The sequence below is a fragment of the Eubalaena glacialis genome, chromosome 4 (assembly GCF_028564815.1).
Source record: "Eubalaena glacialis isolate mEubGla1 chromosome 4, mEubGla1.1.hap2.+ XY, whole genome shotgun sequence".
NCBI lineage: Eukaryota > Metazoa > Chordata > Mammalia > Artiodactyla > Balaenidae > Eubalaena > Eubalaena glacialis.
The window spans coordinates 131439543-131453015 of record NC_083719.1 but is presented as its reverse complement, the minus strand read 5'-3'; the positions used below and the strand labels follow the sequence as shown (position 1 = coordinate 131453015).

General features: G+C 45.4%; 1 protein-coding gene across 3 annotated transcripts in view; it reads right to left on the bottom strand.

Moving 5' to 3' along the window:
• Positions 1–9131: 9131 nt before the first annotated feature.
• Positions 9132–13473, bottom strand: part of GALNT10 (polypeptide N-acetylgalactosaminyltransferase 10) — a 221699-nt gene continuing 217357 nt past the window's right edge. For all 3 annotated transcript variants that reach the window (XM_061189890.1, XM_061189891.1, XM_061189892.1), the window contains one exon: positions 9132–13238. In XM_061189890.1, the coding sequence (XP_061045873.1) occupies positions 13080–13238 (159 nt within the window). In that variant the 3' untranslated portion in view covers positions 9132–13079. The remainder of the gene's footprint in view (positions 13239–13473) is intronic.

The following is a 13473-nucleotide window of genomic DNA, read 5'->3' as shown; positions in this document are numbered from 1 at the left end:
ATGGATATTTTTCTCCCTTTATTCTACCTTTGCATTTTCCCCGATAAATATTTCTTGCCTTTACAGTAGGAAAACAGAATAAAAAATTAATGGAAAAAAGGCAAGTTGAGTAAGATTCTTCCCTCAGAGTTCATATATTCAAAAATAAATTATTGAGCATATAATGTATACTCACTTTAGGCTTGGCCACACGAGGAAGATGAAATATAATCCTTGCTTTAAAAGAGGATATCTTCTAGCAGGGGAGCTCAGACATCAACACAGAAAACAGCTGGGTATCTGTACAAGGCAGTGTGTGATGTTGCTTTCAAACCTGATTGGTATGGATAAGAGCTCCTACATTTCCCACATATATTTTTTTCAAAATAGCATTTGCATCCAGCGCCAGGCTACTGCAGTACACACAGTTTCTTCAGCACCAGCTTCCCCTGGCACTACCCTTCTGGTGGGGGAGGGGAGGGGGTCCTTTCTCCTGGGTGCTCTATCTCAGCCCCAGGAGTGTTGTCTGCTCCTTACATCTGCTATTCCTGTATTCTTTAGAGTTCTCTTTACTTCTTACTGGGCAATGCCTCATTACTACAGTCCCCTGTTACAATTAATAAATCTTTATATTAACCTTGCCCTGTTCAAATTACTGTGCCGTTTCTCTCCTAATTACCCCCAGCCTCTATGTATTTTCTTGGGGGCGGGGCACATGCTTTTAACCATCCTTTACATACAATTTCATAGTCTTTCTTCAAGGAAAGCTTTCTCATAAGCTTTCCCCATGTTGTTATATAGGTTAGGTCCAAATAGTAATATTTGGAAAAAATTCTGATCCGCTTGCTGGGGGAGTAAATCTGTAACTTTTTACAGATTTACTGTAAAAAGTAAAAGAGAGGAGATATAAATAAATATTCAGATATTGAAGGAATGAATACAGGAGAGAAGGTTCTGTGGTCTTGTTCTGCTTTGTGTAGGATTTAAGATTCTTGAAATGGCCCAGAGAATCTGACTTGTTACATTTATAACTTTAGGCAATTAATCTACAATGCATGGTTAAGTGCTTAGAAAGATCTGGCTTTTTAGATTTGTAAGTCTGCCCTATTGGACATTTAAAGTGTTTGAGAAAATCAGGCATATTAATTTTGTAATTGTAGTCTGAAATGTCTAAGGAAATTTGATTAATTAAGGCTGTAAGTCTGTTAAATGTTTGAGGACTGAAGCTACTAAACTTAAGAATTAATTTAATAGTAATCAGAACAAGTGAAAGTGATTGTCTTTATCTTCATACAAAAAATTACTAGACTTATAATGGAATAACAAGATTTGTAAGTTGAACTTAAAGCCTTTAAGAAAAGCTAGGTTTTTAAATGGGCAACTTGAGTCAGTAACTATAACATTCTTTTCCATACCCAAACCTACCCCCAGATATTTAAAATTGCAGGTTGATAACCCCCAGCTTTATAATTCTAGCTGAGACCTCTCCTCTGAACTCCAGATAACAACATTCAGCTCCTTGCTTGGAATGCTCCAGAGGCATCACAGACCACGATGTTCAAGTTAACCTTCTCTGACACCCAAACTCATAAATTGCAACCTGCATCACCCATGACTCTCCCTTCCTCTCACCCCACTCCAAGCCAACCCATCATCAAGACACTTTCTTCTACTTCCAATAGATATTTAGAATCTGTCCTCTTGGCTTCATTTTCTGCAGCCAGCCGCCTAGCCCAGCCCACCATCATCTTTTGCCTGAAGTGTTTCACTGGCCTCTGAGCTGGTCACTAAGTCACTTGTTCTCTAGGGAGCATCTACACAAACCAGACCATGCCACACCCTCCTTAAGGCCCCTCACCGGCTTCCCAGTGCATTCTGACACTGCCCCCTGCCATCTCTTTGCGCTGCTCCCTGTGCCTCGGCTCTAATTATTCTTCAGTAAGTTCCTCAAAAAGGCCAAGCTCCTCCCTACCTCAAGGTCTCTGCACTGGCAGTTCCCTCTGACTGGAATGCTGTTCCACCTGCTCCTTTATGGCTGGCTCCATCCCTCAAGTCTTAATGTAAATGTCATCTCCCCAGAGAGATTAAGAGCAGGTGGTTTCCCCCGCCCATCTGTTATCTGTTCAGTGTCTTTTCTTATTCGCATTCATCACAATATGCAATTAATCTCTTTTATTATTATTCTTTTTGTTGTGTGACTGTCTCTCCCATTACAATATAAGCTCCATGAAGGCAGGGACCATGTCTGTATTATTTGCTGCTGTAGCTCGAGTGCATACAACACTAATTCTCCAATTCTGGTGGCTACCAGAGTAGGGACTCAGTCAACGTTTTTTCAATAAATTAAATATATTCAATGATACCAAGATATTTATTAAGTGAAAAAAGAAAAGATACAAAGCAGTATGTAGAGTATAAGTTCCATTCGTATTTCAAGAAAATTTTATACACACATTCATGCACATATATATATGAAGGATACACAAACTAGTAATTGTGGTTGCCTCTATGGTGGAGACTGCAGGTCAAGGAAGGAAAGGTAGAAAGAATTTGAAGTTAACGCTTTTTCCTATTTGAATATTTTACCATGTGACTATATTTCTTTTATAATAACGGTAAGAAAAACACCGTCTTTTGGTACTGTTAGTAGGCGATACAGAACACCAAAAAAGTAGGAAGAATCTCAAAATAAAGGACAGTCATCTAAATGGAATAAATTTAGCCTTATTTTCCTCATTCAGAGTAGGGCGCCCTACTCTGAAGCACTTGGTTTGAATCCCAGCTCTGCCAATTTATCTGCTGTAGAACCATTGACAACTTAAACTGTAAGAGCCTGAGTTTTCTTCATCTATAAAATGAGATAATAGTACTTCTCTTATAGGGCTTTTGTGAAAATCAAATGTGATAAATGTAAAGCACTTAGCACAATGTCTTGCACATAGTAAGTGCTCAATAAGCGGTAGTTATTATTTCATATGTTACATGATGACACCTCTAAGCTTCCCATTGAGTTCAGGTTTCTGCATGTTAGGGAAAGAGACATCAAAGGACAAGACGGCAGGGTGGCACTGCTTATCCGCCAACTGTTCAGTTTCCGCATGGGCGGTCTCCATATCCATCTGCCCAGCAATGATTGGGAAAGTACTTGATTATTTTATTGCATCTTAATCACATAAAATTGTGTGAATGGAAAAGTGAAAGTACCAACAGTAGCGATGTGACGCATGTGCATATCAAGCAAGTGAGAATGGGAGAAGATGTTTGCAAATCATATATCTGATAAGGGACTTGTATACAGAATATATAAAGAACTCTTACAAGTCAATAATAAAAAGACAAGCCAATTAAAAAGTGGGCAAAGGGTTTGCATAGGTATTTCTCCAAAGAGTGTATACAAATGGTCAATAAGCACATGAAAAGATGCTCAACATCACTAATAATTAGGGAAATGTAAATGAAAACCACAATGAGATATTACTTTACACAAACTAGGATGGCTACAGTCAATAAGACAGACAACAGCAAGTGTTGGTGAAGATCTGAAGAAATTGAAACCTGCATCTATTGCTAGGAGGGATGCAAAGTGGTGACACCACTTTGGAAAAACAGTTTAGCAGCTACTCAAAATGTTAAACATAGAATTACCAGATGACCTAGCAATTCCACTTTTAGGTATCTACCCAAGAGAAATGAAAGGGTACATCTACACAGAAACCTGTACATGAATGTTCATAGCATTATTCACAATAGCCAAAAACATGGAAACAACCCAAATATCTATCAACTGATGAATGGATAAACAAAATTCTATCCAGAAGATGGAATATTATTCATCTATAAAAAGAAATCAAGTACTGATACATGCTACAGTATGGATAAACCTTGAAAACATTATGCTAAGTGAAGGCCAAACACAAAAGGTCACATATTTCATGATTCTATTTATGTGAAATGTCCAGAAACGGGAAATCCATAGAGACAGTAAGATTAGCAGTTGCCAACGGCTGAGGGGCTTGGGGTCGGGGGGCCGGGGTGGGGGGTGACGGCTAATGGGTACAGGGCTTCTTTCTAGGGGGACAGAAGTGTTCTGGAATTAGGAAGTGGTGATGGCTGCATAACCTTGTGAATATACTAAGAACGTTGTATTATACACTTTAAATGGGTGAATTACAGCTCAATAAGGCTGTTTAAAAAAGGAAGTATGTGTATCATTAACTCTTTATAATTGATATAAAGATAGAAATAATTAGATTTCATGTGGAATCAAAAAATGGTACAAATGAACTTGTTTACAAAACAGAAATAGAGTCACAGATGTATAAAACAAACTTGGACGGTTACCAGGAGGGAAGTGGGGGGAGGGATGAATTGGGAGATTGGGATTGACATATACACACTACTATGTATAAAATAGATGACTAATAAGAACCTACTGTATAGCGCAGGGAACTCTACTCAATACTCTGTAATGACCTCTGTGGGAAAAAGAATCTAAAAAAGAGTGGATATATGTGTAATTATATATGTATATATGTAATTTTTGTATATATGTATAATTGATTCACTTTGCTGTACAGCAGAAGCTAACACAACATTGTAAATCAACTATACTCCAATAAAAATTTTTAAAAGATAACATTTTACTGACTTAAAACTGGAAAAAAAGAGAAATAACTAGATTTATTGAAAGGAATGAACCTTTAGCCTCCACTGGATGTTCTTAAGCCTGCTTTTTGATTTGTGAAGGAAAACAATCAAATTGAAGTTATATTAGCCAAGACTGGATATATATCATCAAAGATTGTATCCAAAAATGCAAGTGTAATTGGAAGAGTTATACCATATTTTATCACCTAGGAACAGATGTGCTCTGTTGACAGAATGCATTTGTTGTTTGACTTTTGAGACTAGTCACATTTTCAGAAATGAATTTATGTATGGATGTAGGGGCCTGTGTATACTCTGTCATGGGGAAGGCAAAAATTCCCTTAGCCCTCTCCACTTCTTTCTTTAATGCTAGGTTACCAAGCAAGTTTCTAAGGAATAATTCAGCTGAGACTAGGAAACTGCATGTAATTATTTGCCTCCCTGGAAAATTCTAATGCCCATGAAAAAATCAAGTTTTGATTTATCCATCAATCTTCTGTGAGTGTGGTCAGGAAGAAGCCCCAGAAAGCTGTTTTATTTTGGCCCTCACTAAATATGCAACTAACAGTGACATAAATCATGAGTATTAATAAATCTCACAAAACGAAAATTCCAGAGATAGGTATTTGGTTCAACAATAGCTCAACAATTTCCAAAGTCCGAATCAGTTCTGCTAAGAGCTGGGGATAAAATGGTGAGCAGTACAGAAAGAGCATTACCCTCATGAAGTCCAGTGGAGGAGAAAGACATCAAACACCTAAATGAAGGAATAAAATAACTGATAATTAAAATAATCCTCATTTGCTAATTTTGTGTTTGCAAATTTGCCTACTCACTAAAATGTACTTGTAACCTCAAAACCGATACTTGCTGCACTTTTGAGGTCACTTCTGGACGTGTGCATGTGTAGAGTGGAGAAAAACTGGAGTCACCCACCACGCATGTTCCCAGCTGAGGTCAATTCAGCTCTCACACTGTAAACAAAAGTCCTTCTTGCCATCTTATTCTGTGTTGCACTGTTTACATTTTTGTGCTTTAGTTGATGGCTTTGGTTTAAAATGCCCTGTAAGCATAGTGCTGAGGTACTGCCTAGCGTTCCTAAGCACAGAAGGCTGGGATGTGCCTGACGGAGAAAAGATATATGTTAGATAAGTTTCATTGAGGCATGAGTTATCGTGTTGGCTGTGTGTTCAATGTGAATGAATTAATGATCTATATGAAATGAAGTGTCTTGAAACAGAAATGCACATAAAACAAGGTTATGTATTGATGGCTTGATGAAAATGTGGTGACCAGAGGCTGGCAGGAACCTAATCCTGTGCTTCGCCTAGGAGCGATGGGTCTGTATTCGCTCATTTGGTGTCCATGGTGACTTTATAGAATGAAACTGCTGTGAATCACGAGAACGGACTGTGTTATTAGGGTAAGTGTGAGGAGGGGAGCTACAGAGGTGCTGAGAATGAGTGAATGATGTGTGTGGGTCTGTTCTTGATAGAGAAGCCTCTATCAAGAGGTGAGGTGACAGTTGGGCTGAGACCCAAAGGGTGAAAAGAAGCTGCAGAGCAGGTGGAGAACATTCCAAGCAGAGGGACCAGCGGGGTCTGGAGGTGGGAAAGCCTTGGCCTGTGTGGGCACCTAAGCCCTGTTAGGACTGTGATGGAGAAGCAGGCAGGGGCCAGCTCCAAAGGACCTTTTGGGCCTGGCTAAAAAGTTTGGGTTTTATTCTAAAGGCCTGGAGTAAAGCTGCAAGTTTTAAAATAGTGCAAACTGCAACCTGTAGGCAGTGCAGCAGGAATCAAGTTATTCTCTTCTCACCTGTCTGTGTCCTTGTTTGTTCTCATCACTAGGCTCTAGAGGTTGCAGGTGGTCCCTTATTTACCTGTCTTTTTCCAGAGCCGAGGACAGAGGTGGGATCAACCACTCTGGGCACAGAGCATGGACCACCACGAGCCCACAGTACATGTTTCAGTATGGTTTGTTGATTGAATTCTGCAGCTGTAGCTGTGAAGCAACCGTAGCGAGGACTCTCCTAGAACCTGGACAAATCTGGAATTTAGGCCTCTGCCTCCCAGGCTGACTGATAGGCCAGCGGTGGGGAAGCTGAGCTCTCAGCTCCAGCAAAGGCAGACCCACCATCCCCTTCTCCCCATCCCCAGGCAGGAGCTGGCAGGAGATCAGACGCTGCTTCAATTTCAAGTAGCTCATGAACGAAGGCTGTAAAGTTGCTAAGAAACCTGCTTTTTCTGAGGGCTCACCGTGTGTTCTTTTGTTTCTATGGAGTTGTGTGTGTGAGTGGGTGTGAAGTGTGCCCGGGGCTGTCACCCTGCCAACCTGAATCAAGTCAGACTTGAAGGCAAGAGCCGCAGGCTGCCCTGAGCACCATTTGGGACGCCAGGTATTGCCAAGCTGGGCAGCCCAGGCATTGAGGGTGAACAAAAGAGGAGCCAGCTGCCTGAGGCCAGAGATTGGCAGAGCTGTGAGCAGCTGCAGGAAGGAAGCTTCGGATGCCGAGTCCTGGACCCACTTCACCAGAAGCCCAGAAGCTCGAGGGTGGGAGACACCAATAATAGAACCAGGAGGGGATCCCATCCCATAGCTGAACTTGGAAAATAAATCCTTAACACGATCTGGGCCATTGCAAAATACTGGATGCAAGATTTGTGGAACTAGAATATTCCAGGTTGACCGTTATCTAATTTGCTCCCCTTCTTCTCATGGTTGTAAGGAGAATCTGAGGCCCAGGGAGAGGAAGGGACTTTCTCAAGGGCAAATAGCATATAACAAACATAGTAGAACTCACTATAGGATCCGTGGGCTGTGAGTGGAGGAAAAAAAGGCCTGAAGTGTAATCTGAAACTAGATTATTCATCCATTTGTCCATTCATCAAATACTTATTGAGTCCTAAGTGCCAGGAGCCCCGAAGTCCCAACCCCACCGCGAGAAAAGGAAAATGCAAACCTTTCAGCACACTGGTAAATTCTCTGAATCTGTTTCCCAATAAGTATGCCAACAACACAAAAGAGCTCCCACTGTGTGTCCGGCTAAGCGCTTTTTTACCTTGAATTCTCCGCTTGCTTGCAGACTTGGAGGATGAGGGGCTAAAACGGATGAGAAACGTGATCTTCTCCCCCCCCCCCCCCCCCCCCCCCCCCCCCCCCCCCGCCTCAGCTGTCAGTGACTTTGAAGAGGCACCTGAGGGCCAGTTGCCCTGGATTTGTTTCTCACTCTGCGGGCTCCAGGTGCCTAGTACGTGCCTAGCACCTTGAGCAACTCATTCCTGGCTCTAGACGTCCGTCAAAGGCACAACTGACGCTCTCACTCTGCCCAAACCCTTTAATGGTTCCTGCTGCTTTTAAAATAAAGATCAGAGACTCGGTAACATGGCCCGCAAGGCCCCGCCGGGCCTGGCTCGGTTTGCCCCTCCTTCTCGTCTCCTCTGTCTCTCCCACTCTGCTCCAGCTCACTGACCTTCATACCTGTCATGCTCCCCCCACAGGGTCTTTGCCCAGGCTGCCCCTACACCTGGAATGTTCTTCCCTCCCTTTATTTCCTAGTAAAATCTTTTTAAAGAAACCATTAAAATGTTTAGAATTCATGGGTGGTAAAAGATTTTTCAAACAACAACAACAACAAAAAACACGAGTTACAAAAGACAATATCTACCTTCCTGTTCCAGGGCTCAAACCTGCCGCAGTGGCCAGCGATCAGATCCCCCTTTCGGTTAATCAGCCTTCTCCAAGCCGCGGTCCACAGCGCCCTCTAGTGGGCTCTGAACGACAGCACCAGGATAGCTTCTGTTCATGGCCTCCTGCAGCCCCACCCCAAGACTCAGCCACAGGAGCACAGGTGGAGCTGGAAGCATCATCAAAAAACTCACTTCACTGTGTAAAACTGGGACCTAGCTAGGGGGCAGGATTTGCACAAGATCTCACCGAGTCTGTTGCAGAGCCGGGCCAACCAGTGTTCTTTCCACTACATGGTATTACGTAATCGAATACTCAGAAGCATCACAATGCTTTGGTAAGCAGGGACTTGTGGCTCATGGGTGAACATAAGACATGAGCTAAGCCTGTTTCATATTTTCACTGAAATCCTCCACTCGTGGGTGTGGTCTTTGGGTGTAAGACCCTTTGTGGGCTACCCCGCCTAAGTCTGTGAACTCCTTCCTGCCTCAGGGCCTTTGCACTGCCTGTTCCCTTTGCCCGGAATGCTCCTCCACCAAACTGCCTCTTGGATCATACTCCCTCCTCATATCATCCAGCTCTCACAGAGGCATTCCCTGACTATCCTACCTCACGTTGATCCCTACCCCAGTCTCTAAAATACCTTGTTTATATCCTTCATAGCCCTATTCACACCTGAAATCATCGCGGTGAGTTGTTTGAGGTCTGCCTTCCTCTCTAGAACGATGGCTGTTGGGAATTTATTCTGGACCTAGCAGAGGCCCTGGGCACTGAGCGGGTGCTCGACGAATACACGGGGAGTGATGGACTGGAGAATGGCGCAGGACAAGGAATTAGCCAGAGACCACATTAGAGAAAAAGTCTGGAGGTTTACTCAACAACAGTCACAATCACAGTTGTACATGGTAAGTCAGGTCTTCACAAAGGCTCACTTTTCCAGGCAGGAGATGAGAGGTTGGCGGTCTCGAGCTTTCTCTATGGAATCCGAGGTCTGACTTCTCAAATATTCCTTGCTTGTAATCCCTTTGGGATCCACCTTCAAGCCTGTAACAGAGCAGGACCCTGACCTTGTTGGCTGGCATGGCTGAATCAAAGCCATTTTGGGAGTGGATGTTAAGAGGACCTTGTCGCTTGGAATGTAGGTCCAACTCCCACCCCAAAGGTGACAGTGGGCCTTGGCTCAAGATCAAGTTTGAACAAGCATATTACTTGGATTTTCACAAAAATGCATCAGTTGAAAGCAGAAAACAATTCCAGGACAGAACTCACTCCTTGCCCTTCTCCCACACTTAGAAATCTTCAGAAAACTTAATTAAAAATGCATTGCCTTCTAAGAATTACAAAGGATCACCCAATCTGTGCAAACAAGGGATCCCTGAAGCAAGGAGTCCAGATTTCTCAGTTACTACTGTAAAGTGCTTCGCCACTCTTTTGAAACTTCAGAGACGAAAAGTAGAGACGCACAGAAAGAAATATGGTGCCATCTTCAAGGACATCACCTATTTCTTAAGGAGAAAAAGAAATTCAACAGGCGGCGAATATAATGTGGACTTTGGGAATCCAACAAGATTCAACAAGAACTACATCTTCAACAAGAACGGCTCTTCCTCCCCAGGTCCTAAGGTTGTATCTCCCATTAGATCTCTTTTGTGGATGTACTCCCTTCTGCCTCTGAGCTACTTCTTCCAAAAATAGGGAACTGATAGCTCCTGGACTGTTTTAAAAGTTGAAAGCTCCAACTGGAAGCACAAGGTCGAATGGCTTTTCACACATGTGCCTGCACGCTTAGCCACCTCCTCCAAGGCCTTGTACTGACAGTGAAGATGCTCTCTGCATTCCAAAATGTTTCTGGAGTCCCCCTTTGGAAAGGCTGCTGGTGGGCCACACAGGCATGATACTTTCTAGCCATACCCTGTTTTGTGACCTCATGCTCAGAAGAAAGGCTTTAAAGGAAAAAGGGTCCACATTCTCACCCATTACCTGGCTGACAGCACCTCCACAGGCTCCTGGCTGTTTGACTGACCATCAGTCGGGGTGGAGCAGGGACCTGGATCCTTGAGCCAGGTGGTTTTCCAAAATGAAGACAAAACAATGGGTGGCTAGTATGTGCGATCAGTTGGCCATGTCAACTGATCTATGTCAAGTCTCGGCATCTACAGATGTGGGCTCAGCAATTACAAATGCCAGAGTGCTCAGAGGACCTGCCCATCCCTTGTTGAGGGTGCAAAACCAGACTCAAAAGGAGAACCAAAGGATGGAAAAGAGGACGACTGAGGACTGCTTGCCGCTGCTCCTGCTTTCCACATGCATCCTGTCACCCACTTGGAGTGGGACCATTTGGAAACCTAGCCAGTGCTCCGCACTCCACCTGGGCGTGGGATTGGGGGCTGCAGGCGTGGCTTCCAAACAGGGCCCTCTCCCAGGGGCTGCTGAGGCCCTTCTTGGCCACAGATTAAACGAGCCATCCAGTCACCCTTTAAATTTGGGGTGTTACTTGCATTAAATGGAATGACTTCTGGCCTCTGGCCCTTGGGAGGCATTGCTGTCTCAGATCCTGCTCTAGGCCCAACGCCTCCTGCTTGAAATTAGACATTAAGACACACACACTCATCCAACAGGAACTGCACACACCACCAAAAATGTTTCCCCTCCCCCCAACCCCGCCCCTTTATGTCTAGCAAGGCACTAGGAAATGATTCAAGTTTAGGGATTGGCTGTACATTTGCATTTTTTCTTTTTAAAAGGCACAGTTTTTATTTTAATGATGCTGAATTACTCTCTGATGATGAATCCTAACTCAGTTCTCCCAAATTGCGACACTCTTGTTATCCTAGATTCTGGAATGGGTCTCATCTTTGACTCCTTCCTACAGAGGGCCACTTCTAAAGATATAGACTCCCTTGGAAAAGACACCAGGGATCGACAAGCAGGCTTTGTAAGCACGGGGCCGCCTCTCCTGCGGGCAGGTGGCCAGAGCAGGGCTTGTGCTGAGGCAGAAGTGGAAGTGACACTTTGCCCGCTGCACGCTTAATCGGGGTGGTGGTGGCCGGGAGTGTTTACTTCCCTCCCCAGATAACTGACAGCCTTGAGATCAGCCAGCATCTCAAAGGCAGATTCGTGGCTCTGCTCCCAGATTTATGTCTCAGTTATTTCATTGGTAAATAACACAATCGAGAGGCTCGACTCTAATTGGAATACTGATTCAAGGACTTCCTGGGCTAGCTGGCAGAAGCCGAGGGCTGTAGACTGCGATTTCCATTTCTGAATCAGTGGGTGGCAGGCTGGTTACAGAAACACTTCGTATTAGTTTGGGAGCCCTCTGGGAGGCTGACATATAATTAACAAAGCGAAAGGTAAACACAAAGGACCGGCATGGAGCTAGGTGCACGTCTGTTCATGGGACACTGGGATCTGTTCTCCACTGCAGCTGTGACCATGGTGGCAGGTGGCAGGGCTTCAGGTCTGGGCTGAGGACCGTGTCACACCAAGGCCTCCGGTAAGAGCTGATGGACACAGGTCCCCTGCCCCCTCCCCCAGCACCACCAAACTTGGACTTCACAGACTGTCTCTAGGCTGGGGGCTGCCTCAATGTTTTACACTTGGCTGGCTAATCACAGCATCCTAGAAATCCATATTGGATGCTAGAATACCAGAATCCTATGTGGCATTCTAGTTTGTGATCACAGTACAGAGTTCTTTAAAAATTCTAGAATTCCATATGAGAACCAGAACCACGATGAGTCAGAGGCTAGGCATCGTGCCCACGGTCCACCCTGGAGGCCTCCGGACCTCACACCTCTGTTTCTCTCCTGAGGCAGGCAATTGGCCGAGAGAGAGAGAGAGAGAGAGAGAGAGAGAGAGAGAGAGAGAGAGAGAGAGAGAGAGAGAGAGAGAGAGAGAGAGAGAGATGGAAGCACTGATGAGGGAAATTCAGCCAGAATTTCTAGTTTTGAGGTCTTTTACTGGACCCGTGCCACAGGCCCAAGGCCATCTGAAACACAGTCCTGAAAAGCTGGTGGCTGGGCTGTCCTTGTGCCCGGAGAGCACTAAAATGGGCATTTCGAGTACCCTGAGAGCAAGGGGAGACATCCCGTCTGTCCACAGCTGCAAAGGAATATCTGCGGGTCGCGCTGCTGCCCCCAGGCCTGGCAGTTGGCCAGTGGTCAGTACTGAACACTCGGAGGGCCCGAGGCATGGCTTTCGACTGCATCTCCTGGGGCTGTGACAAAGAACAGATGCTGGGCAGGCAAAAATTCAAAGGCTGAAACCAGTGGCCCCAAGAAAGACTTTTTCCCTTCTGCTGCAGATGGGTGGCACTGGTGCTAAAAGCTGCCCCCCTGCAGACAGAATTTGCCTCTCTCTCTGCAGGACTGTCATGTATGAGCCACCTGAAGGCTAGGCAGCCTTGGAGGACTCATTTTAGGGTGGTCTAGAGCTGCCCTGGCAGTCCTCCCGCATAATGCTCAAGGGAACGTGGTGACAAAGTTGAAGGCTCTCCTGGATTTCCATGATGCCGCCAGGGGTGCAGCAGGCTCTGCTCTTGAGTGGGGCCTCTTGTGGGGTCTGCTCTCTATCCCGCCTCCACCACTCGGGGCCTGCAGGGCCAGGCAGACACCTGGCCCAGCTTCAAGCGCCCCCTCTGCCCTGGCCCGGCTGGCCAGCAGCTTTTATGTGACGGAGTCCGCAGAAGCCCTGCCTCTCCTGGGAGAGGGAGGCTGCAGTGAATGCCGGAGAGGACCCTGCCAGGCCTGCCACGGGAACGTGAAGGCTCAGTTGCTATTGAATTTTTCCAAGACTGTTGAGTTGGTGTGTTCAAACAGCCACTGCTGAGTGGGAGAGGAGGGGTTGCAGGTGTTCATGAAGATCCTGTGGTCACGTTCACTGCAGTCCATGCAACTGCCGCTGACGGGGTGATACAGGGTCTGGTCCTGCAAAACAGGCAGGTTATCAGCCGGGCCACGCTGGGGAGGTGAACAAACAGCAGCAGCAGTAAGAACAAGGAGGGAGGGAGGCTCGCAGACCTGTCTGGCTCTCCTCTCGAGCACACCGTGGGCACTGCCCGCCTCCCTTGCAGCTGGCCTTGTCACGTGCCTGAGCTGTGCCCGCTGGGATGCGGGCAGAAGTGATGCCTGCCACTTTCGGGCCAGGGCCCTAATCACTGCC